Genomic DNA, 26,421 nt, shown 5'->3' on the forward strand with positions numbered 1-26,421 from the left:
ACACAGGGAGACCCCACACCTCCACTGAGGCTTGTGCCTTATCTAATCACCGCAAGTCATTCAGTTCACTAAAATAACAGAAAATCTGGAAAGGCATTTTGAATCATCATCTGTGACGGGATGAGTGCCAGACACCCAGGGAAGGGCCGGTTGCCTTTGCCTTGCAGCCTGTATAGGGTAGGGACTTTTCCTTTGCACCGAGCTGTTCACCTGGCTGAACTGCACTGTGGAACTGCACCCCAACGCACGGTTGGCAAGATCAGCATGCGGAAGAGCATGCAACTCCAGCTGCAGAACAGAACCATACCGACAAATATTTTGATCCCGCCTCTTGGGATGATACTCCATCACCATTTCACCAATCTCTGCATTTTTATACATGGTTTTAAATACTGCTGGGTGCAGGCAACTTTTAATAATAATCTTTAAACCCATCACTTTTAAAGCTTTTTTAGAACAAGCCATATACCAGCTCTGAGCAAACAAAAACAAAACAGAATCAAGTTGAAGGCAAGATTTTTCAAAACAATTTTAAAATATTTTCTCTTACCAAAGACTCTTTCATCATTGATGTTTTTGATACAGAACCACAGCCCTGCTGGGAAAGTACACACGAGAATATGCAGATCAAAAAAGAAGGAAACCCATGTTGTAGGCTGATGCTCAGACACAGAGGCAATGATCGGGATGTGAATTTTCGCATACCTTTTTTAAAAAAAATTCAGTTCAAATTATTTTGAAAAGATAAAATTATTAAAACTTGTAAACATTAGGAATCTGAAATTCATTTCAAAGGTAGCATTTCAATTTAAAATGGCAAGTTCTCTCTATTCAGCAGAAATCTGATGAAACTTTTATAACAAAAAAGTCCCCAGGTCTTGCTGTATTTAGGAAGTATTTGGTGTATAGAGTTATTTAAAACACCGATATAAAGGATTATTTCCATACTAATTACAAGAATGAAAATTATGGATGTTTTCTTTTATTATGGCTAAATATGAAGCCAAATTCACCGAAACGAAACCACGCAGCTAGGGAAGCCCCATCATTACATTTGGAAGAGGTAATCATCCGTGCCAGTAAGTGTCCTAGATTTTCAACACTGTATTTTGAAAACTCTCCTCTACACAGAATACCTTCATTTTCTTAGTGCAGAAAGTTCCAGTATTAAATACCAGACCAGTTACTGATGCCCCCACATTCTTTTAGATGCTGAAAAAAAGTCAGGCCTTGTCTACACTTGGAAATACATGTCAACTAAACAACATGTCAAACACTCAGTGCAGACAAGGACAAAACTCTGTTCTGTATTAAAGACAGCTACACAGACGGACCTGATCTGGGTGCTACGTGACCGAATGGTGACGTATCAAACATATGTCCTTTTCTTCACTGAGATCTAGTTCTCATTCAAAACTGCATTGTGTGTTTTAACACAATACGATTTTCTAATGTAGACAAGCCCTCAAAAGTTTAACACTTTGTATACATATAGACCACTTCATTTATAGGCAAAGAACAACATCTGTATGTTCTTCAAATAAGTCTGAGGCTTCTTTACTGACATCTATTCTACTACATTTATTACAGAGTTGGTACAGAATCTTGTATGAGCTGGACTTTGGAGCCTCAAAAAACGTGAACTGCAAAAGTTTGAAGTTCTCCTATCCCTGCTTTTAATCCTAAAAAATCCTACCAATTGAATTCCACCTTAAATACATTTACTTGAGAAAAAAATATCTTCAGTTTTATTCCTATTCTCCTGGCTGGCTAAAGAATCCAACATTGGATTTTTAAAGGTTAACTAAAACAGCAGATTAACTAACACTGTTTTTTACCCATGAAATCACACATGAATAAACCAGAATTGCTCAGAGTAGACATCTGTGTACACAAAACAGATATATGAACATAATTAACAGGCAACATGCAAGATCATCTGCGCAACATCTTTGTGATTTCGTGCAATGTTGCGCAATGAAAATAGTGTGCGTTTAAGGCTCCGGGTAATTTTTAAATGTGTTCTCAAGTGTTGGTACAGCTTTTGGTTATTTTATGCTGAGAAGCACTACAATTTCATACAGAAAAACATACCGTTACATACTCAAAGACTTCCAAAGAAGCAAGAAATTTAATAGACAAATTAGTGAAATGATTGCAAAGATCATGGAACAGTTACTACAAATGCTCTCTTCAGATAACTGATTAAAGCCCATTATATTCTCCTTGACTGAAATACTAAATGGATTTGAGGATGAGGAGAGCAAAAGATTATTAGTTTTCAGTAGAATGCTACTGATATCCAAATCCATATATCTTTTATTCTTACTTACCCAGTGTCCCACAATGAATAAAATCTGCCACTCCAAGGAGCAATATAACCTGAAAAAGAGAAGGGAAAAAAACCTGCTACCTAGGTATTTAAATGCAATAATTTTTCTACTCCCTGAAATTATAGCACAAAACCAAAGAAATTTTACTGAACTTGTAATATATGTGGACCAGACCTAAGGCATTAGGAAGGCTATGAAGTCTACCAACCCTGAAGCTAGTTTTAGAAGAACACTCTCCTACAGGATCACATTGTACTCGTTGAGTATCAAGACAGACGTACACCTCCAAAAGTCAAAGCAATGCAATAATAAATATTTCTCAAAGAATATGACAGATAGCAACCTATACTCTGTAAAGAAAACGTAATTGATAAGAAAGTATTTAATTTTTCTGAAATACCTGAGCAGGAAACGGAATGATCTATAGCCAAAACACTAATACTCAATTAAACATTGGTTTCTTATTGTTTCTTTACTAATGGCTCTACATGTGGCATGGAATATAAAAGCAGCTACTAGACATGCTGATAAGCTTTACATATTATCTTTTTTTAAAAAAGCCTTTAGATACTTGAATATCATAAGATGAAAAGAAACAGTATCACTATCAGATGAAAGATAAAAATTATTACTAACAGTTATTAGTAAGATTCTTCTTAAATTTTATTTCCACTTTCCTTGCAACTGTTTCAGCTCCCTCTGAAGACAGATACAGACAAGCGGAAATAAAAGAAAGTTAAATCCTTTTATTTATTACCCAAGTCTTTGTGCATGACACAGTAAGTCTTCCCTCTATCTGATATTTAAAATTAGCATAATCTGACTGAAGGTTTTAGTTCAATATCTAGTTTAGACATTTAAATATTGTGGTTAATGTTCTATGACAAGATATATTTTTCCCTTCAGTCTTCGGATGCAAAGCTTGCTCCCAAACCACTGCATGCACAGGAAGAGGGGGAACTACCAGTTATGGTCTTCTCTGGATGTATCCAAACCGTGAGATTAGATGTCATTCACCTCAAGGTGCTGAAAGAGTTGGCCAATATGATAGCTACCCACCATCTTCATCAGGGTGACAAGGTGCATGGAAAGTGGCTAATGCTACACCTCTAGGAAAGGCAAGAAGGAATATGCAGGAAACTACAGGCCAGTAACCCGAGTCCCTGAAAAGATCATGAAGCACAGCCTCCTGAAATACATTATTAAATGCTTTTGAAACCATTTCCCCCATTTCTCATTTATAAGCTGAAGAAGACTGGGCTGGACAAACAGATCATTTGATGGGTTGAAAATTGGCTCTCCTGACGAGTTCAAAGTAGTACTCAGTGGATCTGGGTCCAGCTGGTGGCCAGTAAAAAGCAAAAATATCCCAGAGGCCAAAACAGTCAACCATGCTAAATTGAAAGGAGTGGCTGACATGCCTTATAGCAGGCAGGACTTCAATCCAGAACCTCAAACCTTTTCTTCCAGGTGCTGCACCTGGGATACAGGGCCCATATGTGGACACGCTTCTGCAAGAGGATTATTAAGAAAGTAGAGAGGGATCAGAGTGCTGTGAGATGTTCAGGAGCCCAGACCACACAGCATACCAGAAGCTGAGGGAACGAGGTTTGTTCAGGGAACGAGGTTTGTTCCCTCTGGTGAAGCAGTGATGCTGATCAGTGAATTTCAGAAGCTGAAATCAACACTTCCTAAGAACTGCAACAGAAGACATTTTGCTGCACACTGAGATTAGAAGACAAATTTTGTTTTGATACTCCCACCTGAAAATTTTTGCTAAGTATTAGTAGGACCTGCTCACACGTACTGAAAAGGAAATCATAAACAATCAAGTTTTAGAAGACTTTCAAACAAACAAAGATGTTAAGTATTCTTTTGGAACAATGGTATCATAATTAACAAAAATAAAACTGCTATTGAACAGTCCAAAATGTTAATTAACTGACACCAAAAAAATGTATGCCAGAAACATTGCTAAAAAGAAGTACAAGAAAGAAGTCAGTTAAAATAAAAACAAGTTATGTCTCAGGAAAGTGTCCTTTTCCAAAATAAAACTCTGACAAAACAGAACTGTATTTGAGGTATAATATTAAGATCATGCAATTTGAACCATGCAGAAGTCAATTTTTACATGCGTAACATATATTTAGCTAGGAAAATAAGATTGCTTTTTCTTCATCAGGGGAAGGAAGTATGGTATTAGATCACCTAGGAAGTATATTATGGAATCAGAAGACAGCAGTGAGGCATCTGGGGACAGCAACCAAGCAAAGACAAGCTTGTTCTTATGAGATTGGGTAGAGCTGCCTTGAAGACTGAAGGCTGAACCAGAGAAATAAAGCAGAACTTACAGATTAATTCCAGTCATACAGAAATCAAATTCGAGTACTTCAGAAAGCAAGCAATCTGACCTTGACCTAGCAATGCTATTCAGAATAGATTAGCTATAAGCTATATGTATCTTCATAATACGCTTTGGCTATAGTTATGTTCCTCATCCAGTCTGACTTCTTACATCATTATGTGGATTGTGGATAAACCCAATATACTGAAATGATGCAACAAAGTTTTTTTTCTGCAGCCCAGAAAGCACAGTGAATTCCAACACGAAGCAATATAGAGTAACAAGGGCAATGGTTTGCTGTGGCATTGCCAACAACTACTTTAGACTAAACCAAATGTTGATCATCTGGTTTATCTGCTCCAAAGGTAAACTAGTTTCACATTTATTTACCTGTGTATGTCAAATAGATGACACTCAGGAATACAATACCAGCAGCTAGTGAGACACCCAAGAAGAACAATGTCTGAAATTCTTGCTTTGTTAATCTGTCTCTCAGATACTGCAAAAACGCATACGCCTGCAGCAGTGCAAAAACACCTAAAGAAAGAGGAAAGTTTTTGTTTAAATGCTCAAAAACAGTAACAGCTGTTAAAGTAATTGGTATACTTTGGCTACATCTGAATTACAAAAACAAATGTAAGGTGCATCCTTACATCTAAACTAGTATAAAATCGCTTTCTCACAAATAGCCTTTAATACTTAACAGGGACGATACTTTCTTGCAATGACAGAAACTTGCCATGAGAGAAAATACCCTCCAAAACATTCTTTGCTTATTACATCAAGAGCTCCAATACCCACTGCCTCTTTGCTCCCAAATTAAATTGGAGTAAGGGAGAGAATCACCTGAAAACTAGATTGCATGGATTATGACAAAAACACATGTTAACACACCTAGACCTGATGAAAAATTAAAACACCGACCCCAGGCAACACACAAACAAGGCTAATACAGCAATATATGGAAATTAAGCTACTGAACAAAACACAAGGATTTAATGAAAGAAAAAAAACACCAAACAAACAAGCATTAAATGATACAGAAAACTGAATTATATAAAACTAGTGTTGAAACACCAGAATTCACTGGATAAGCACTTGGTAAGCCCCAAAAAGGCTGTTCAGAGTTTAACGTCAAACCAGAACTTGGACACGATTTTTCTGTTGTTATTAATTTCAATGTATATAATCAGATCAATCCAATGATTAGTCCATTCAAAAGTGAAAATTCACTGGTAGCTGGCAGCAGAAGAAAAGAGAACTCAAGTCTATGGTCTTTCTTCAATTTACCAAAAAATTTGAGGTGCACAATGATAAAATTCACTAGTTCTGAACTCCTAGAGAAAGACACAAACTCTATTCACTAAATAAATGTAAAATTCTTCAGATGCAAAACATGGTTTGATAATATTTACTCTGTCCGTTATTTTCAGATTGTTGAAATAAATCTCAATTTTTAAAAGTATTTTTCTGGCAAATTTTAATGATATTCCAATTGCTGTCCCAAATACATTTTGATAAGTGACTACAAAACAAAAAACCTGAAGAATCTAACAAACTAAACCATATCACACAAACAGTGCATGCAGTTATACATAAACCTATCAGTCTTAGTAGAGGTTAGTGCTGTCAAGAAATCAAGATCTCTGATTTTTAACAACTATTGAAATATCAACTTACTTCAAAGAAATAAAAAGAATCAAACAAGATTGAAATTAGTTATTTAAAAATCAGCCTCCTGATTAGTAATTTAAGTGATTTACATTTAATCCACTTTGAAAAATTACAGAAGACTATCAACTCTAAAACCAAACTGCTCAGTAAAAACTGTGTTTACCAATAAGGAATGTTTCAATTGTACAATGCCTGAAGGCAACATTATATTGCAAAACAGTAGGTATCATCAGTGTGTAAAGTAAGTGCTTGTCAGAACACCTAACCAATCCAGTGTTATGGAGGCAGCATTTTACCTCCATTAGCTCACACAAAGAAGGATAATGTGTCAATTGGAAAGAAAACTTCCCTACAGACACTGAATTGTACCTCTTTTTCTTTAACAATTTTGTTTGTTAGTATGTGTTCCTTCCATACAAAGATACAAAGCTGCAAAGGTTTGAGGTTTTCTTGTGCTAAGCAGGCTGTTTGGAAGCAGACGTTTAATTTTCTTACCTGCAGCTGCCATGTGTTCACTTGTTCTAATTGGCTGAAATCCCACAAAAGGTATCTGCATCGATAATATTAACCCCACAATGTAGAAAGTGCTATATGCTAGGAAAAGAGTGAGGAGAGGGGAGGGAGAGAAAGGTGGGAAGAAAATGAATACACACATTTCAAAAAGCACTGGTTCATCCTCCCCCCAACTTCAGTGACACTGAAACAGAACCGTATCATTCTAAATATTTCAGCCATCCTAACCACTTTTTCCTCCTATGACTAGAATAAACCTACCCATTGCATCCAATTTGAGAGGAAGTAGCAAAGTATTGTTGCTCCTAATAGCACTGTTTTTTCTCCTCCTAGGGAAATAAACCATCTACCTAAGATGTTCTAGCTTGGAAACAGTTTTCTCTTCCCATCTTGTTTTCGCAGGTCATGGGTCAGGGAAGAGCTCTCAGATAACAAGTGACAAAAGCAGCTTTCTATATGAGCAGAAACTGAAGGGACTAGACATCAAAGAAGCAAAACATTTAAGAGTCCACTACCAATAGGCAGGAAATGCAGAGGTACGCTTGTTCTTTTTTTTAACACAAGAGCAGAGGTGTGCCAAGAAACTGAAAAGCAACAGAATTAAAAATTAATATTAAGCATATGTCTTAATGGATCTATATCAACCATGGGGACTCATAACCCCCCAGAAAGTAGAGGCCAAGAACATCATTAATGTTAATATTAGTATTAATAACATGAATTATTATTTTGTATGCACTAAGATTCATATACTTTATTTGGACAGGGTTTTGGTCCTCAGGATTCCAGGGTGAAGAAGAGAGGGGAGGGGAAGACAGAAATACCAACTCCCAACAGCCATGAGTCTGATCACATTTGAAGTAACCAGCCAACTTAAAGTCCAAATGAAGTTTTGTTCCTTCAGTGGCAAACAGCAATAATCCACCTCCCAGATTTTTAAACACTCCTACAAATCATAAACCACTGTCTTCGTTATGGCCTTGATCTTACGAAGAGACCCCTGTTCTCATACAATCCTTTGCTAACCTCCATGAGAACAGGTTTGGGGAGCGCATGATTTACCAGTGGTATTGTTTCTGTAGCACCTGTGTGGTCTCACTGGGGGATTATGCTCACAGGGTACTGTAAGCTTTCCAAAATTCACAGAAGTGACTGTGATGATACTTCCAACCACTTGCTGTCTTCTCTGGTGTATTCTTTCAAGCATCTGTATTGCACTACTTGGCCTAGCTACTGTTCTATTCTCTCTTACGTCACTGAAACACATTTTTGCTGTCAGAAGCTCAATTCTTTAAGAATTCACTACAACATAAATCATTTACTGTACCATGAAAGTGTTACAACACTGCCATCCTGTGGAAGTTCAATGATTGGCATAAATCACTACATTTCACATTTGTTAGACCACTGTAAATCATTTTTAAGCCTAGCCTTGCAACTGTTATACTTTCTATGCCCACTTCCCGCCCCCCCCCCCCCCCATCCCTTACTTCCATTTCTTTCAAACAGCTATCACATACATCTGCCTTGTAGTGGAAAAAAACAGGCAATTTTTCAGCAACACAATTTTTCTAGGAACTTGGATACATCAAGGTGATGTATCATCACACACTTGCCATGTTCCTTTACATTCTACCGCTTGCACAATCTTTGCAAAAACAATCTTCGCAAAAACTGAATAACTTCTCCAGAGAGTATGATCAAATACTTGACTATGTACTTTGAATTAATGGATCATAATCATCAGAAATAAACACTCATCATCTGAACTTTTAGAATATAAATATACGCCTGCTCACTATTTAAATCATAAAATCCAAGACATAGAACAAGGAAATACTGAAATTAAATTTTAAATTCTGGAAGATTCTAAAGTGTTTTGTTATTAAATATTCTGAAAAGTACACAGAACTTAAAAAAATTGTACAGAAAAAAAAAAATTGAAGTGAGAATTACCAAGTCTCTTAAGTGTGCAAGCATGACTTAAATCTATATTGGTACCTTTCCAAATGTAAAACCATTTATTTTTTAAACATATTATAAACTACAAGAGAAGGTACAAGTACAATAATAGAAAGTAATATCAGTGGTTCCTGTATCTGGATAAAGAGGTTATTTACCTATACAAGTGCTGCTAAGCACTCGATCGTGGTTATTAAGCTAGCAATATCTGAATGAAAGATACTGACCACTGTCAATCCAAAAAAAAAAAAAAAAAAGTATAGCTTAAGCTTTCAAATGTAGGTAGCATGATCACCATTGATACCAAGCGGGTCAGAAGCTATCTGGCTGATAAATTCATCCACCCGCAATTCATAAAATATTTTTAAATTGGCAAAAAGTTCACGTTCTGGGAAATTTTAACTCATTAAATGATTCTGAATTACACTGCCAGGCATATCAGATCATGTCCCATTAACCTTTTCTTTGGTTTATGAACACCCATATGAAAAATACACACCAGGAAACTATCACTATTTTTGAAAACTTGGTGCTACCAAATATTGTTCTCGACATTGATGTTGTTATGTTAGATTAAATATTCATCCATTACAAAAGTTAGGCTCGTGCTAGTTTAAAATAAAATTAAGCAACTGATCTAGCTATTAAAACCCTCAAAATTCTTGGTAATAGTAAAACAGATGCAGATTTTACTAGCTACCATCAGCTGAACAATAGTTTACAAAAGTTTTAGCTGCACATTGGTAGTTTTTTGAGAATGATGAGACTGCTGCATGCACACTAGCAACTGCATATCACAGTAACTCCAAAAAATACCTTTATTCTCTCTGCTTCAATGAGCTTTTGTAAACTCTTCTCCCTATCTGAATAGTTTGGAAGTGAAGCACACTCTAATTTCCTTCTAGAAGTGCTTGAACATTCTTACCTGTTTTACAAAAACATCCTGTTAAACAAACCTAGAAATCGCATGCTAATGTGAGATGTACAGACTTCTCTGTGTAAGGCTTCCCATGGAAGCTTAAATTAAGCCAGCAGTTGCAATGAAACAGCCGAGCAGCAATCACATTCTCATTCTGACAACTCTGCTGAAGTACATCTCCCTCACAGCTGACGGGCAATAACACCTCAAAACACTATAGCTATTTCCAAAACAAACGTCTGCCAAAACCTTTAATTCATATGAACCTGCAGTGCTATTTTCCCCAGATGAGTTCAAAGACAAGTTCACTGAAAGCTGAAAAAGCAAGAGTACTTATTCTTTATTGTTTCTGGTTACCACATTGCTTCAGGATTTTATAATTAGTAGATTTAATTTACTCTTGCCTAACTCATAGAAATTGGAAAATGAAAATATTCAATAGAACAATTTTAAAAGCAAAACAAGATAAATTACTTCCCTCTTAAGGTATGAAGAAGTAGTTAATGAAGAAGTTAAGTAATATTAACATTAAAAAATTAAAGGTGGGTTAGAGCTTTTCTTTTTCTTTTTTTAAAAGAATTTCCATTTCTGAATCACATAAATAGATTAACAAAGAAGCATGAAACCAATATTTAGAGTTTTAGTAACAAAAATACAAAACTGAACTTAAGTAAATCGAGTAAATATTATAGTACATAATGGTTCAAATATATATGTAAATATTGTAATTTCTCTAGCAGGCACTAAAAAAAAAGACATTAAAATAATTAAAAATACAAAGATAAAACAGTATTAAAACGGTTAATGAAAATATATTTACAAATATGAAACATCCAGTCATATTATACTTCAAATCATAGTATGTTGTCAAAGTATCTGTTGTAAAGATGTCGCATTAGGGAGTCAAAAATGTTGTATCTATCTGATAAACCTTTGAAGACCTGAATTGCTTATTATTTATTTCATTCATACCTACACCATGGCCAACTGATTTAACTGGTAAAGTCTCTGTAAAAACAGTTTACAGAGTATTTAAATGTCAGGCAAATCAATTAAAAAGTTAGTCTCCCAAGATTGCTATTCACACATTCCTGAAACTGGAAGGAAGGCTGATCCATTAACCCTATAAAATCCTAAGGTTTCATGTGGAGTGGACAGACTCTTATGTTACTTTTTAGTCTAGGTTATAGAAAACATACGTGGCTGCTTAAAATTCCCTGTCTTTTCTCATATATGTCACAATATGCTATAAGTTTGCATAATTTCTGCTGCACAACTTTTTAAAAATAGCAATTGTTTAACATACTAGGAAAAGACAAAAATATGAAATATTATTATAGACACACACATAATATATATATAAAATATATTAAAAGGATTCTACAAATATCAAACAATCCTTTTTTTTTTTTCAGTGCACTAGAAAGGAAAAAATTAATTAGCAGCTACATATATGGCATTTTGGAAGTGTATGTTTTAACTCCTTATTTCTGTGTTGTAGAAAATAACTGACTATAATCAGTAATAAAATTAGTAAAATGCAACCTGATACACAATTACTTAATTCCCACTTGATACAAAACACATCAGTATAATTAATTTCATATCTCATGATTCAGCATTTGAGAATGACTGTTCAATGAACAAAACTTACCGATGTAGACCCTCCTGCTGTATCTCTGCATCAGCAACAGAACGAACACATGCAGTGGAATAAGGTTGATGATGAAAACATAACCACCCCATGCAGAGACCTATGAGAAATGGAACAGAAAATTAGATCTGAAAATATCTGGAAATTCTTAGGATAGACAATGCTGGATTTATACATCCTGATGGTCTAACAAGAAAACACAAACCCCATCTAGAAAAGCAGTCAGAACTACTAGTAATACCACCAGAATCTTTCTCAATATTTATTATCAAAAAAGAAAAAGAACCCACATATCAAAGTATTCAAGACTTTTGAAACGGCCTGGTGGATTTTCAAGGCTATCCTTCCTATACCTCCTCCTCCTCAAACTAACCTGGTCACATTGGCAAACAAGAATGTGATGCTGGGGGCTTTTCTCCATGGTGAAGGCTGCAGCACAAGGCAGCAGTAGGACTCCCATGTAGGATCCAAAATTTTCCTTTGACATACAAATTTAGCACCATGCTTTGCACTTTTTGGTGGTAACAGGGAACAGTGTCTCCAGCCAGAGAGGAGAAAAGGAGCAGGGTAGACCTCTGGGAGCAGAGCACTCAATGCAGGTTGCAGTGTAAGAAAAGAAACAAAAGGAAGGGGGTGGATGCACAGGGAAGTAGGGCTGAGCACTGTGGAACAGTGTACAACTTCATCATGGATATTGAGAACCTGCAGTAAGAGCAGCACTTGAGAAGCACTACTATGATGTACTTAGAACTGAAACACTACAATGTTATCAATATATCACTCATTGCTGGTTTAGATAAACTACAATGTGTTATCTAAATTTCTAACATATTTAGAAGGGCTAACATTGACTAGACAATCTGTATTTTAACACGTGTCCTCTTGTCAAATTACAGTCTAGACTTCTCCCATACGTACCGTGCCTACCCTAGATCTTCATTTTTAGAATGCACTAGCTAACGTGGGTTTCACTTTAATTGTACTTTAGGGTTTAGATTCATGTAGATATTTTTAAAGCCCCGGACTCCAAAAAGAAACTCAAATGACTATGTTCTATAGAACAGATTCTAAAAAAAAGGACGAGGCCAAGTACTGTTTTTTGATACTAATACTACAATACTAGAAAATGCAGTGTTTCAAAATTTGGGGTAACCAATTCAGACAATGTGAAACAAATAGAATAGAAATCTTCTAAATTTTCTACAAACTCATTTCATATTGTCATGATCCTATTGCCAAATTACTAGCATGAAGTATCATGGCTTACACAGGCATGTTTATTTATTGAGAGAAAATACATGAAGACAGGTAAGACCGAATATAATGAGAACAAATGTGCAATCAGGACACTGTCATGTTTAGGGAAAGGTTTGAGTGAAGCAGGTAGCAGACAGTTTGTATGGATCAGAGACCTGCATCTCTAATTACCAAAATATTAAACCAAACCTAAGCACTGAAGATTGTACTGAACTGAAGATGCACTTTGGAACTTCTCAAACAAAACCGAGGCATCCTCATAGCTTGGTAAAAAGAGTGGAAACATGCTATTAACTTCTACAAGGATTGCTTCAATGTAAAGCTTTGTTTTAACTTACCTCCTCATCACAAAATGCTATCTGAAGTAGAAGTTGCTGAAGTCAAATAAATGCTAAAAATATAAATGCAAGAAAAAACCCTTCTCCTTCTGGAATGCAATGCAATGCTGAGTCAAATTACCACAGTGAGTTAGGTATATCTTTTAAGCAGATTTGGGTATCAAGAAAGATTTCTGTCAGTCCATGCAATATCCATTTCTCTTTAAAGAAGCTGTTCCCCAAACTCCTCCCCATGCAAGGACTGACTCTTACTACCTCAAAATTGTGATTTGATTTGATTTTAAGGAAAATAAAAAACATTAATTTACATTCAAGGATTGAATGACATGGTGATGACATTGATTCTGTACGTTCTGTCACCATTCACACTCTAGATCACATCGCCTCCCTCTCGTACAATCCCACAGCCCAAGACACTAGTCAGAATAAGATGGGAAGAACTTGTTATTGTGTGATTTTTCAGCAGTAAAATCGTAAAAGTATAATATTTGTTATCTGTGTATTTATGAACAGCACTTTTAGAGGATCTCGCCAATAAACTGGCACAATATAAAAAGGACTATGGTATATAAATATAACAATTCAAAAACTTACTATTTTGTACTGCACTTAAGTCTGTACCAAACCTACAGGTTCTCTTCACTGTAATGCTATATGAACAGCAATGCTTGGTATAAAGAAGTGGCTGTTTATTTAATGACTTGGCAAAAAGGAGGAGAAATGGGGGAGGAAATAAATGTACTCTTCACAGGAGACACCTACCCTCTTCGTCAACATATACAGAGCTACTATTTGCTGTATTCACAGCAAAAATCTCCCAGAAAACCTGATGAATATTAAAGCTAGAGGAAAACTAGGCAGCATCCAGATTATCTCTGAATTAATCTTGTACTTTAAATTAAGGCATGCAAAACAGTTCATAAGTTCCTTTTTATTGCAAGCCTAGTTACCTGACTGTAGAAAAGCAAAATTTGAGACCTCAATCTTAACCAACACCAAGGAATTTGACTGACTGTCCCACCACTGGCTATTTTGAGGCTAATTTATTTTTCATATAGCCACAAAATAAAAGTTTTATCAGTTCGGGAAAAAAGGACCTTTCCCTGATTCATTCAGGAAAATTCTTGAAGTCTAAGGTTTGAGAAGACAGAGGAGGGGGGAAACCAATTCCCTCCACTTTGCTATTAGTTTTATCTCCTCAATTTTACTACTGTTTTTCCCCTCTGTTAGCCCTTAGGAACATCTCTGCAATAGCCTCCATTTTCATAGTTCAAGAATGAAAAGGAACTTCATGATCATCTAATCTGACATTGAATTCATTCAGCAGTTCTGGTGGTAAGCTTTACTTTATAGCATAATTATACCCAAAGAAATAGCTTTCAAAGTTATGTAAGTGTAACTTTGTCCATAAATTTTAAATATTATTATTGCATTTTAGTAATAATGACACACAGACACATGAATATCAAAATTCCACCTTAATTCACCTGCACCAAAACAAAAATTCCACTGAATCAGACTACCTATTCACAACATAGGATAAACTTGTAAGTAAAGTTACTACACTTAACCATTTTTCCAAAAACTGTTTTTATTGTGTTTATTTAAATACTTTAAATTTTAAAATATTTATTATGCCTTTTTACTCATATATTTAAGGTTTTAATAGTAATATGAAGCAACAATTTTACATTGTGGCTCCATTAAAGATTAAAATCTCCTTCTGTTCTTCGTCAACATGTGGATTACGTAAGCCCTACTCAAATAGTTTAGCTATTATATATGTATAAAAGGCTTACCATGTAAAAGTAGGATAGACAGCAGCAGATTGTCCAAAAGACCGACCCCGTTTTCACAGATTTCACCTTTAAAAATAACCAAGAATTTATGAATGACAAATACTGGACAATATTCCAAAATTTCATTCCAAAACAACTGTCAACAGAACTTGTATGCTTCTGAACTGATGTCCATAAAACCAAACCAGAGGGGCAAATCGTTCACAGAGAAAACAGCTTATATCTATGTCTCTAGTTAAAGCAGAGGCAGGATGCAATGCAACTCTCTGCTTCATGATCTGAGGTAGAAAAGTAGTTGCAAGACCTCTGTGCTACTTTCTCTGAGACATTAGACCACTTTATAATTCTAAGTGTAGACTATCCATGGCTGACTTTGGCTGGCATCAGACCCAACTCTGCAATTATAGATAAAAAAGCTATTCTGTCATTTTGAAAAACTCACTTAAGGTTAATGAGAGCATCCAGATACTACTAAAGGTTTAGCAGGATCCATACACTGGCCCAGGAGTATGATTTGGTCCAAAGCTGCTGGTGGTGATTGTGGTGTGGGAAAATAGGAATGAAAAACTGACATTAAATAAAGCTATAAAGTTATCTATAAAATATATTTGATTCACACTACAAGAGTTCATGCAAAGATTATTGCACTATGCAGTTTAGTTAAATACGAGTTCCATAAGAACAGGTAACTGCTATCATGTCACAGTAGTTACACAGTAACAGCGTAGGTTGATTCCATTATTGCTATCAAACACAGCACATCTTTACAGCTGCAGCTTATTCTAAGTCCAGATGTTAAAAACCTGCATTTAAGTAACATCAGTCACTCAGTCATGAAAAATTTGAATTCCCTTCCATTATACTCCTACCAACAATATCCCAAGTTTGAAATATTCTAAAGCTAAAAAACTTGAGTATGCACCTGCTTATGAAAAGCAGAACTCTTAACAAAATAATGGGAAAAGCTGTAATGGCCACGTATGTAAGATGGAGACACTCAAAATTCAAAGTATACACATTCAAGGAATGCACAAAGAACAGTACTATATAGCGTCTATGCTGAATTAACAATACAGTTATACTATTTGTGATATTTGGAAAATAGATGCAACAGTCCAGAAAAACTCCAGCTTGCCTAAACTCCTTCATACGAAACTGCATTACAGATGCAATTCTATATACAGATTAAGGAGTGACAGACAAGCTGCACTAGCAAGCAGGCTAATTAAAAGACATCAGACTATTTTTTTTTTTTTAAGCATGCAAGCAACATTAATATCTTGCTCTGGACAGCTTTGGGTATTTAATTTGGATGCTTAAGTCAAAGCCCAGACCCTCCATACATTCAAAAGCTTCTCCAGAAGACAATTCAAATCACTTCATATTCAGAGTCTACTGCTTTTCACCAGCTAAATAAGGAGGCTGAAGTCTGATGCTCACATAATACTAATACCTCCAAACTGAAAACCAGAAACAACCCTTCTGTTTGCTTTAGATTTATAGACTTATCATCATCATTATTATTATTACTACTATAGGACACACATACTTCAGTTGAACAGTATTTTTACATAGCAAACTAAACAGCATGATTATGGAGTGGTTCAGATCATGTGACTTCTCAGTACTTGCCTGATCAAGAGCCAAGGGGAAGAGGGATGAGAGGGAAGAAAATAAGAATTCAATGGATTCTAAGAAAAATCAGTTATTTGGTTGGAGGAGGAACCAAAAAACCTTTCCAAAGCAAAAGACTCAGCAATCACTTACCCATAAATAGTACGTGAACTGCAGTGCAAAAATAGCTATGCCTTCATTGTCAAATGATCCTGCTACTGATCGGGATATGTAACCTGGAACTATGGCAATAAAACAGGCAGCTAAAAGCCCTGCTCCCTGGTTCCACAGTTCTCTGGTGAGCAGGAAAGTAGAAATAGCTGTAAGGCCGCTAAAAACTGGTGCTAGGAACACACATACATCTCTTATATGGACCGTCACATTAAGCATATTTAAAATCCAATGTATAAGGCCTGCTGTCACCATCAGTCCTGGGTATACCTAAAAGTAGGGGAAAAAAAAAACACCACTAGGTAATTGGAGAAAACTATCATGGTAGGTTTATTTGCATATAATTTGCAATGAAACAGTCATTTCTTAAGCTGATATAAGCAGTGAGCAGGTAAAGCTAATGGAATTATTTTAATACTACTTCAGTCATGTTTTGACAACACTGCTGAATACCAGAGGTTCTTTAAATTTTATCCAAATGCTAACAATTACATATAATCTATTTTGTAAATGAATAAGCAGCATACAGATAATATCCTATCTTGCCTGGCATTTATCACATAATGAGAAGAATTTGTCATTAAGGTATAGAAGCAGAAGCTAAAAGTTTGCAAGAGAATTTCAAGCCAGTTAACAGCTTTAAGAAAAAAATAAATCCCAAAACCCCTAAGACAACAAGAAGAAATCCAACAAGATTTCCCAGCCCTATCCATTTTCCTCCAAAATATATCATGCCACTCTTTCATTTCTTGTTGCCCATGGAGAAAGAAAATGTGCATCAACAAGATTTTTTTTTTTAGGCTGAAAAGCTGATAGACAGTCAGTTGTGTATTATATATTTACAAGACATCTGTAGACATCTTTGGATGCAAAGGATTAAAATAAAGTCCTATAAAATTGAATTAAGATGTCCTCCAGGAAAGGAAGCATAGATTTACACAAATCTATTGAACCCATCACAGAATATTGGAGAACTTCAAAATATTCTTAATAGGAATTCTACCCTCTCACATTTATCAACATTAGAAAAATCAATATGTACTAGAAAAGTTAATATGTACTTCACCTGCCTTAGTTTCTTTTGAAAGCTAAGAAGGGCGTTGCACTAAATTAAATTAACAGATGACAGAATGTTGCCCTGCGTATATCCTTGAGTGCTGGTTTTCAAGATAAACTATTAAAACATAATATATCATGTGACTTGCAAAATAATGTATGCAATCAACATTTCAATTCTATTTCCTCCGGGTTTTTACTTCATATAAGACACGTATGGAAAAAATGCATATATGTTACATAACAAGAGTCTCAAGTATCTTTAAGATACTAAAACAAATGGTGATCTAATTGTTACAAAAAACTTCGTAAATGCATTTAAAGGGTACATACTATGATTAATAAGTTTTAACGCACTTTCACACATTAAGTAACATGTGGCTGTATTACTTAGCATTACTAAAGCTATTCTACCAATGAACAATATTTGTATTCTGAATGACAATATTGTTTCATACACCTTTCCTGTCTCGTAACTTGCACTGATACCAATCCTACCTACTCCTGATCTTCATACAGGTGCACCACTGATTTAATTTCAAAAGGTCTTTTTCCATTGAAATCCTAACATTTTCTATACACACATGAAGTCCATTCAACATATACCACTGGATTAAAACTTGTGCCTTAAGAGATTTAGACAACTGTTTTAAAAAAAAAAATCTTTTTTTTTCGTCTTTCATGTACCAGAATTACAGGAGTCATAATACCTTTATTTATTACCATTAGAAGTTCGTATGTAAGGAAGTAAAACTCAGTTCTGTATTTCTTGTTTAGAGTATGCTGTTGGATAAAGACTAAAGCATGTTGACTTACTGTCCTAGATCTGCAGCTAAAAATTAAAAACATCTTGCTATTCCCTCTGCAGCAATTTGACAATTAAAAGCATATTTTATCAAGATTCTCCTTTTATCAATGTCAAATTTGTATTGAAAGTTCAAGAAGCTTACTGCAAAGTCATCTTTAAGTTATTATTGCAATACTTACAGTTCCACCTACTATTCTTCCCAGTGGATACCATGCTCTTTCATCAAACCAATTTAAAAATTCATAGAATCCATGGGATGCAAGATGATGTGTTGATCTATAGTTAAACCTAGAAAGAAACAGAGGAAAAGAAACAGGGGGGAGGGTAAAATCAAGAACCTAAGTTTTAGGCATACTTTAAGTCATATGTTTTCTAAGACCTAGAAAGTAATTAAAGTTTAGCATCTCATTTAGTACGCAAGTACAATGGTCCTCTCTAAATCTACAAAGTTTTAAAGTAAATTATTAAGCTCTCAGATACTAACCACCGTATTTTCTTAATTTTTACAGCCAGTGCATATACACAGATTAAATGTTATACAATTTTGGGGATTTTTTGAAATAAACATTAAAAAGTTTTCTATCACTCTAACAAATACTCCTGTCATTTTCTGCATTCCTTTTTAAAGCTCGTTTTCAAATATAGTCTATCAACCAATTATTTACCACATCCAGAATACCACTTAAGCAGAACTACAATCATGGAAGAATCAATGCAAGAATCCCATTCTGAGACAGGATAGCTACCCGGTACATCTGCTGCTGCTCTATTTCATGTAACATTGAGAGGTGATGTAACGTAATAACATGCAACAAAGGGAATCAGTCTATTGGTTCACACTATCAAACTAACAGCCTTGACATATTCCCTTCTTTCAATCAATAAGAATCTACACAACGTAGAATCTACGTAGAATCTACGTAGATGAAGTTTCATCTTCAAAGTTTGTACATTCTCTGCTGCAGAAAATTCCTTGTAGAACAAAAGCCCTCCCATGCATACCTTCAGTTCAGTCTTCTACATTGCCCATACACCATTAAAAAACACTGATGGATTGCCATCAAGGCATTACTCTTCAACTTTTCTGGCATGTAATTTTTTCCAACTTCTCAAACTTTAGATTGTAATAGTTGAAAGGTTTTGCTAAGTCCATTAGTTCTTCAAATTAGGTATCAGACTGCTGTGAGAAGAACTGTGGTACGTGTTACCCCAAACTGCAACTCGTTCATGATCATTCAAAAGCCAAACTAACAAGGCTACAGGTATTGATGCTGTAAAGTTTTGTAAAGAATGTTTAGGCTTAGAGAAGCCTGGGTAAACACCACTTCTGAAACAAGCAACATCCCCAAACTAAATCCTCCTAATAGATATTCTAATTGGAATTTAGGTAGCAATGTGAAATTCATTAGTTAAAGATGTATTAAAGATTATATTTATTAGTTAAGTAGAAGTTCAGATGACTAAATGGAATACCGAAACAGACAACAGGTTAGATGAGCAAACCTCCATGAAAGACTTCTAAAGACAGTTAATATTCAAGACTAGAAAAGCTTATGTGTATTTTTCATTTTGTCTATTTTATGAAAGTATCCACTTGTATCACTAATATGCATCACTTCTAACACAAAGTTTAAAACTACAAATTTTTTTGTATACCTAGGATTCCCAAAATATCACAGGCTTACTTTGAACTAATTCGTTTCAACAGAATAAAGCTAATGTCATTCAAGACTGTAAGACCCATCAAGTTCCTACATGTTTAATCAGTACAAGTCTAATATCTGAAGCACAACCACACAGAGGTCATGAGCAGATTTCTTCATCTACACAGCAAAAGAACAAAAAGAATTGAAATTCAAGTCCAGATGTCAGCAAACTTGCATGTTTTCACTGATTGAACTATCACAGCATCAGTCAAGTAACATTAAAAATAAGTAAATAAAAAAAGTTTGTTTCTAATAAGCCTCTGACTATTCCCATTTGACTAGATTTCTAAATATTAATTAATTCTCCAGTTCTGAACTGTCAACTATAATGTGATGTATGAAATGCTGTACCTGTAAAATTAGCCTCTTATCTTAGCATAGCAAAGCCTATTGTTAATTAGTTTAGTGCCAAGCGCCAGCAGTACGGTATGAGACAAAGCAGGAGTTCCATGTTGCACAGGATGCACACAATCCAGTCCGCTATGGACCGGACTTAAAACGCACTGAAAACCCAGTCAATGTTGTTATCCTAGAACTTTAAAAAGGAAGTAAGAAAGATATTTACTAACATGGATTACTTTCAAATTTTTAAATCATGACTCAAACTCACAGAGGCTACAAAAGTATGACTAATGTTTACTTTTAAAGCATTAAAAGATTAGTTAAACAAGTGAAATAGGCAAGAAGAATACATATTGACATTCTCCTCGTGTTTTGAACTAGTAAAGCTTCATAACTGACTTCAGAAGGATGCGAACAACTGTCTTGTGCTTTGGCAGCATCCCATTAAGTCTTTAATAAGAATGAATTACCACCCAAAATTGAAATGCAACGTAACTGCATTCTGCTTCTACCACTTAAGAGGTAAGAATTTAATCTTCTCTCCTAATATACTTTTGGGTAGATACAAATCTATTAACCCCTTCTTTCAAAAAGTGATCGATTCTTTTGCCACAAAAGAAAGCATGCAGAGACAGCTGGGCATGTCTATACAGCACAAATTATTAGCAATACTCATATGTACAATAATTTTTCGCTATGAGAACTACAGGTGAGAACAAGAAATAACCTTCTGACCACAGAAACCTAAAAAAAAGGATTTAGAAGCTTAACTACAGCACCTCAATTTGACTTTAAAAAGTGCTCACTTCACCTTCCATTAGGTAACCTGCAAACAAAAATAAGTTAAAATGCAAATATAAACATATGCATAGATAAGAAGCAGCTTGATGAGTAATGCCGCTTATCAAAGCCAGCTTCAGGCATTGACAAAGTGGCAGCAATGGGCAGTGCACCAGACAACAGTATGGTCTAGCAATCATATGATGCCAGTATTATGCTCTGATACCACTTACCCACTTCACAGCACTCTACTCCTTTAGGGACAAGCCTGAACCTTGTAAAACTGTTTCCCTTTTGGCCAGAATGGATAGAGCCAGTAACAAACACAGAGTATCACAAACTACAGTCACACAACCTTCTTACTATCTTGGCAATTTTCAAACTGTGTTTGAAACGCAGCACAGCGGTACTGTATTTATACAGCAGCACTCTTATGGTATCTACAACAATCTATAGGTTTCAGAGGGGTGCAAAACAGCCCTGGGAAATATGAGAAAAAGTGCCGCCTTTGCTGGTACCTGCATCCTGGAGATTTAGGAGCTGCAACTGAGGGAGGAGTCAGAATGGAGACAAGAACAGCCAGTGCTGGGTAGGGGCTGCATTTCAGGCTTGGGTGTCACTGTCTTCCCCAGTTCTTCCATCTTCAGAAGCAGCAAGAATAGGTGATATTTAGGGGTTTTATCAAACTCTCTTTCTGACTGACTAGACATGAGCCAAGGAGACACAGGAATTGGAGCACGCTGCTAGTTACAGTGACTAAATAGGATGCAGTACTATGTGACAGGACCAGAGTGAAGGAAAGGATCCCTTTTCTCCCATCCTCAATCCTCACACTCATCTGATCTTGAGGTATGGGAACTGTTCACCCATCTCCCAAGATTCACTCTCATCCTCCCTCATCCCTTTGAGGCAAGTCAGTTTGAGACAGACCTGAGAAGAATAAAGAACAAAATTATGTGAAGCACATGCCTAATTAAGAACTTAAAAGACTGAGAAGAATACTCAAGTTCTCAGTCCATGTTGCAAAGATACACACTTGCTAACATTCAGCAGAGCTCTTAAGGACCTGACTGACTAACACCAGTAAGCGCTGACTTTTCTTAATTTAGCTGATGTTCTAGGAGGAAAAGTGATGCTCTGCTGTTCTCCTTGCCTCTTTCTGTCAGGTCTGTAGTTTGAACTGTCTCCTCCTCCAAGCTAAGCTTTAAAGGAATCATCACACAATCCTACATCTTTGTACATTTCAGAATTCAAAGTCCCAACCACCAAATTAGGCTGGTGTTGTAGTTTGAACCTTTTGAGTGATGCTCGAATGATCACAAAAGTGCTCTATGCATGGTACCATTAACTTTGTGGCACTATTGGAGACACCTATATTACAGCTGGTTCAGCAGAGAACTGAAGATGAGTTAATAAAGACATGGTTCTCATTTTCAAAGCATATTTCTACTTCAATGTAGAACAGAGCACAAGCAGCAACAGCAAAATAATGGTGCGGAGACATCTTTTTGGTTTTTTTAGTAGCAATTAATTTGGAAAGCTTAACTAAGCAAACTGCAAAATAAAGCCTGTAAAGTTTTCAGTTATATGTTATGTACTGTTAATACACAATCTTAACTATCTGTTCATGCTTAGGTTAGATTTTTATTCCACCCTACGAACTGCTTTTTTGATGACATAAAGTAATGCTGTAAGATGATTAGTTAATGCAAGTCACAGCAATCACTCGCTCTATCCAGGAGCTATAGAATTCTCCAGCACTTCACAGCAACTCCTGTATTTATAAGGAGACATCTTTGGCTTTGACATTCCTAAGTTTAGTATTTCCTTGACAAAAGTACTATTTAAGATGAACACTCAAATGAGAAAGTAAGAACATATAGGAAAAGAACACATATAGAGCAATGCAGTTACTTCATCCAGATCTTAACAACATTTAAGGCAAATTACACTGACAGCGATGGAATTCATTTGACCCTCCCATTACAACAGAGCGCAAGATCAGTGTTGCTTCTTGTGGGCATGTTGACTGCCTAAACCCCTACCAATTTCATGCTACTATTGCCCCATCATCTAGACTTTTTATCTTGCATTTTATAGCCATCTGAGAATATGTAATCTCCTTACTAGCAGAATCTGTTGAAAATTTTCTAAGCCTGCAATTATAAAGGCTTCTGTGCTCTAAAAGTCTTCAGCTGCAGATGCACAAAATTTTCACATCTGCAAACTCGGAAAAATGACACGATACAAACTAACTGTGAACATTACAAGCTATCTGAGCAATTCTAGGAGTCAGTTCTTAATGCAAATGTAGATTACAGAATCAATTTTGCCATACAGCATCTAATTAGAGATGGCACGTCTAGATTCTTGAAAAAGATAGTTGCAGATTGACTCCATATTCGACATATTCTTTGCATCCAAAGGAAGGATTTATTCAGTGCAACACTTTTATGGAAAATCTAATGAGAAAGTACAGTAACTTCCACTGAAATGAAGAAACATATACATAGTATTCCACATTAAATTTTCAAACACCTGCTTGCCTACATCTTACATTACAAGCACAACATCCTGAAAGCGTTACTCTGAAGTCTGTATCTACAAATAAGCAATTAGCACAATGAGTTTTGCATATTGTTTTTAAAATGGAAGTTCAGTACCCCATCAATCACATAATGAATTGAATGCACTACGGCAATACTTCTCATCATGAAAATGCTTACTTGTGTTGAGTTTATAACCTTGGAAAGTATGTATGGACGTTCAAGCCAGTTTCAACTAATCAAGATAAGAATTTTGCACCAGCAATACCTGTAGGCAAAAGTACTTATGACAGGTAAAGAGCCCTTCCTACTGCCCAAAACCAACGTGTTACAGATCTCACAGTAAGAATGGAGAAAACATACACCAAGTTCTACACATGTAAGAATCAGCAAGACGGAGGGTGGTCCTCCGTTCACCTGAGCCAAAACTGACATAACTCTGCAAAATGGAAGAGCAATCAGGCAATTTTATTTCAGAAAAATCTCATGTTCCTTTCTTTTCAACTTAAGCTGATGTCAGAGGAATTTTTTATTAGGTCTCAAATCTAATACAAACATAAAGATACACTGCATGAATTGTCCCCCGTTAGAATATTTGTATATAAACAAATACTTATGTGTCCACAAATCTTTTTTTTCTGGAATTCCTCTAGATGCACACCTACCACAGTTTTATGTAGAAGATGGTATCCCTTTGCACACTCAACTGGAGCTTCCGCACCTCACTGAACAACAAACACCCAGGAGTCATGAACACATGAACTCTACCCAGTCTTTCACAAGGGATATGGAACATGTTTGCACAGTTCTTAATACAGTTGATTGAAAGATGATAATTAAGTCAAGTCCACTAGAAAGAAAAAATAAAAGCTCTGGCTGATGCAGAGTTTAATTTGTCTTAATTCTGATGTTTTTTAGGGGGTTAAATACGGATTTTTTGATGGTTTTGTCTTTATGACTTTATCTCAAAACACGTGGATACGTAATTACTTTTTGTATTCTAAGATAAGCCTCAACTAATATAAAGTATTTGGTGAAAGCTCCCATGACTACCCTACCTTTAGAGAGGCCCAATTGATCTTTAGGATTTTTGTTGCAAGTAGGGCCAATTGAAAAGAGAAATACACATCCTGCAAGTTGACTGTCAACCAGAAGTCAACCAGAGAATTGGCAGCAGTACTATCATTCTGAGTATCCTCAGGTTCAAAATTGGTCATGATCCTGCTTTTGATTTCATATTTCCTAATTCTGAACAAACACACTCACTCGGAAAAATGTGGCGAAGACTCCTTTGTTATAAGAAGGATAGTTAGTATGCTGAAGTGATAAAATGCCAGGAAGTTCTGCAGTGATGTGGCCACCTAACTTCAGAAGAGATGGAAATTCTGAGTCAAAGGAAGAAGTTCCTATTCCTGCAATCCAGCTGAGCAACGTAACTCCACCTGTTTGTAATATCATCAGAATAATCCTTGATGAGGAAGAACAGTAGAAAGCCCAGGCAGAAAAAAAAAAGCTGGATGGCACAACCAGAAGGGCACCTGTTTTTTCAGGTTCAACATTCAACCATGCTCAATGGAAATCCTGAAGAAACCAGAATGGTTATAGAATAACCATTAAGAATACCGGAATGTCCCCAATGTGTTTAAGAAGGATTACAGCATTCCTACTGCCACTACTTGGCATGGTATTTTCACTGCCTGCAATAAGATGTCACGCTTAGCGAGTGCTAAAATCAGGAACTGCATGCTGCCAGTAGCTTCATGATTTGAAATTCTACAGGGAGCACCGAGTCACTCTAACTTCTTCAGAGAGCTCAGGGCATCTTCAGTATTTTTACTAAAGAGTTTCAAGCTTTTTAAAGTATTCCACGACCACAGCTTACACTTTTCACACAATATACCACATCTGAAGCCACAATATGCTTCCCATCACTGTGGTGGGCATCTATCTGCTTACAGTTTCAGACACTTCCTCTGATGCCTATTAGGTTTTTCATTACTTTTTTCTGTCTTGCTTTTGAACTATTCCACGTCTCAAGGCAAATTATTAAGAGTTAGTTTGATCTCTAAGAGACATATTTTGCCAGTGAAGTCTCATAACATTTAACGACATTTTAGACCTAAAAAGAAAGTGATAATGCCATTTTTTATGGGGACAGTCAAAATTCCCAGGAGGTTTCAATGGTAAGATGCAAACAGAATAATTTGGAATTCCTACAGAGGAAAACTGAATGCTTGTTTTCTTCTCTACTGGACATACACTTCACTGCAGATACTACACTATGACTGGCATCAATACTGATGGCAATATTGGTTCCATATCTTTTGACAGCATCAGCTTCTTGAGAGGCATCACTTCTCTGCCCAATACAGTATTAACTACCACAAACTCAAAAGGCCCTACAGTGTTATGTTTGGTTTTTTTCTGAGTGCATCAGAGTTGCATCTTGCAACTCTGAAGGCTTTGCACTGAACTCAAGGATATGTTCAAGGAGGATGTCTCTTCCAGATGAAACAGACTCATGGTGTACTTGTTTTTAACATGATGGAGGCAGCTTAACTTCAGGACCTTCTAAGTTAAAGACCAGCACATGAGGATCTGGTCA

General features: G+C 35.9%; 1 protein-coding gene across 2 annotated transcripts in view; it reads right to left on the reverse strand.

Moving 5' to 3' along the window:
- STT3B (STT3 oligosaccharyltransferase complex catalytic subunit B) overlaps positions 1-26,421 on the reverse strand; it is a 53,946-nt gene that overhangs the window by 13,231 nt on the left and 14,294 nt on the right. For both annotated transcript variants that reach the window (XM_068405283.1, XM_068405282.1), the window contains exons 2-9: positions 18,622-18,730; positions 16,561-16,848; positions 14,794-14,859; positions 11,400-11,499; positions 6,847-6,945; positions 5,068-5,214; positions 2,334-2,382; positions 551-705 (exon numbers count right to left, since the gene is read on the reverse strand). In XM_068405283.1, coding sequence (XP_068261384.1) covers positions 551-705; positions 2,334-2,382; positions 5,068-5,214; positions 6,847-6,945; positions 11,400-11,499; positions 14,794-14,859; positions 16,561-16,848; positions 18,622-18,730 — 1,013 coding nt within the window. The remainder of the gene's footprint in view (positions 1-550; positions 706-2,333; positions 2,383-5,067; positions 5,215-6,846; positions 6,946-11,399; positions 11,500-14,793; positions 14,860-16,560; positions 16,849-18,621; positions 18,731-26,421) is intronic.

The sequence above is a fragment of the Nyctibius grandis genome, chromosome 7, assembly GCF_013368605.1.
Source record: "Nyctibius grandis isolate bNycGra1 chromosome 7, bNycGra1.pri, whole genome shotgun sequence".
NCBI classification, from domain to species: Eukaryota; Metazoa; Chordata; class Aves; order Nyctibiiformes; family Nyctibiidae; genus Nyctibius; species Nyctibius grandis.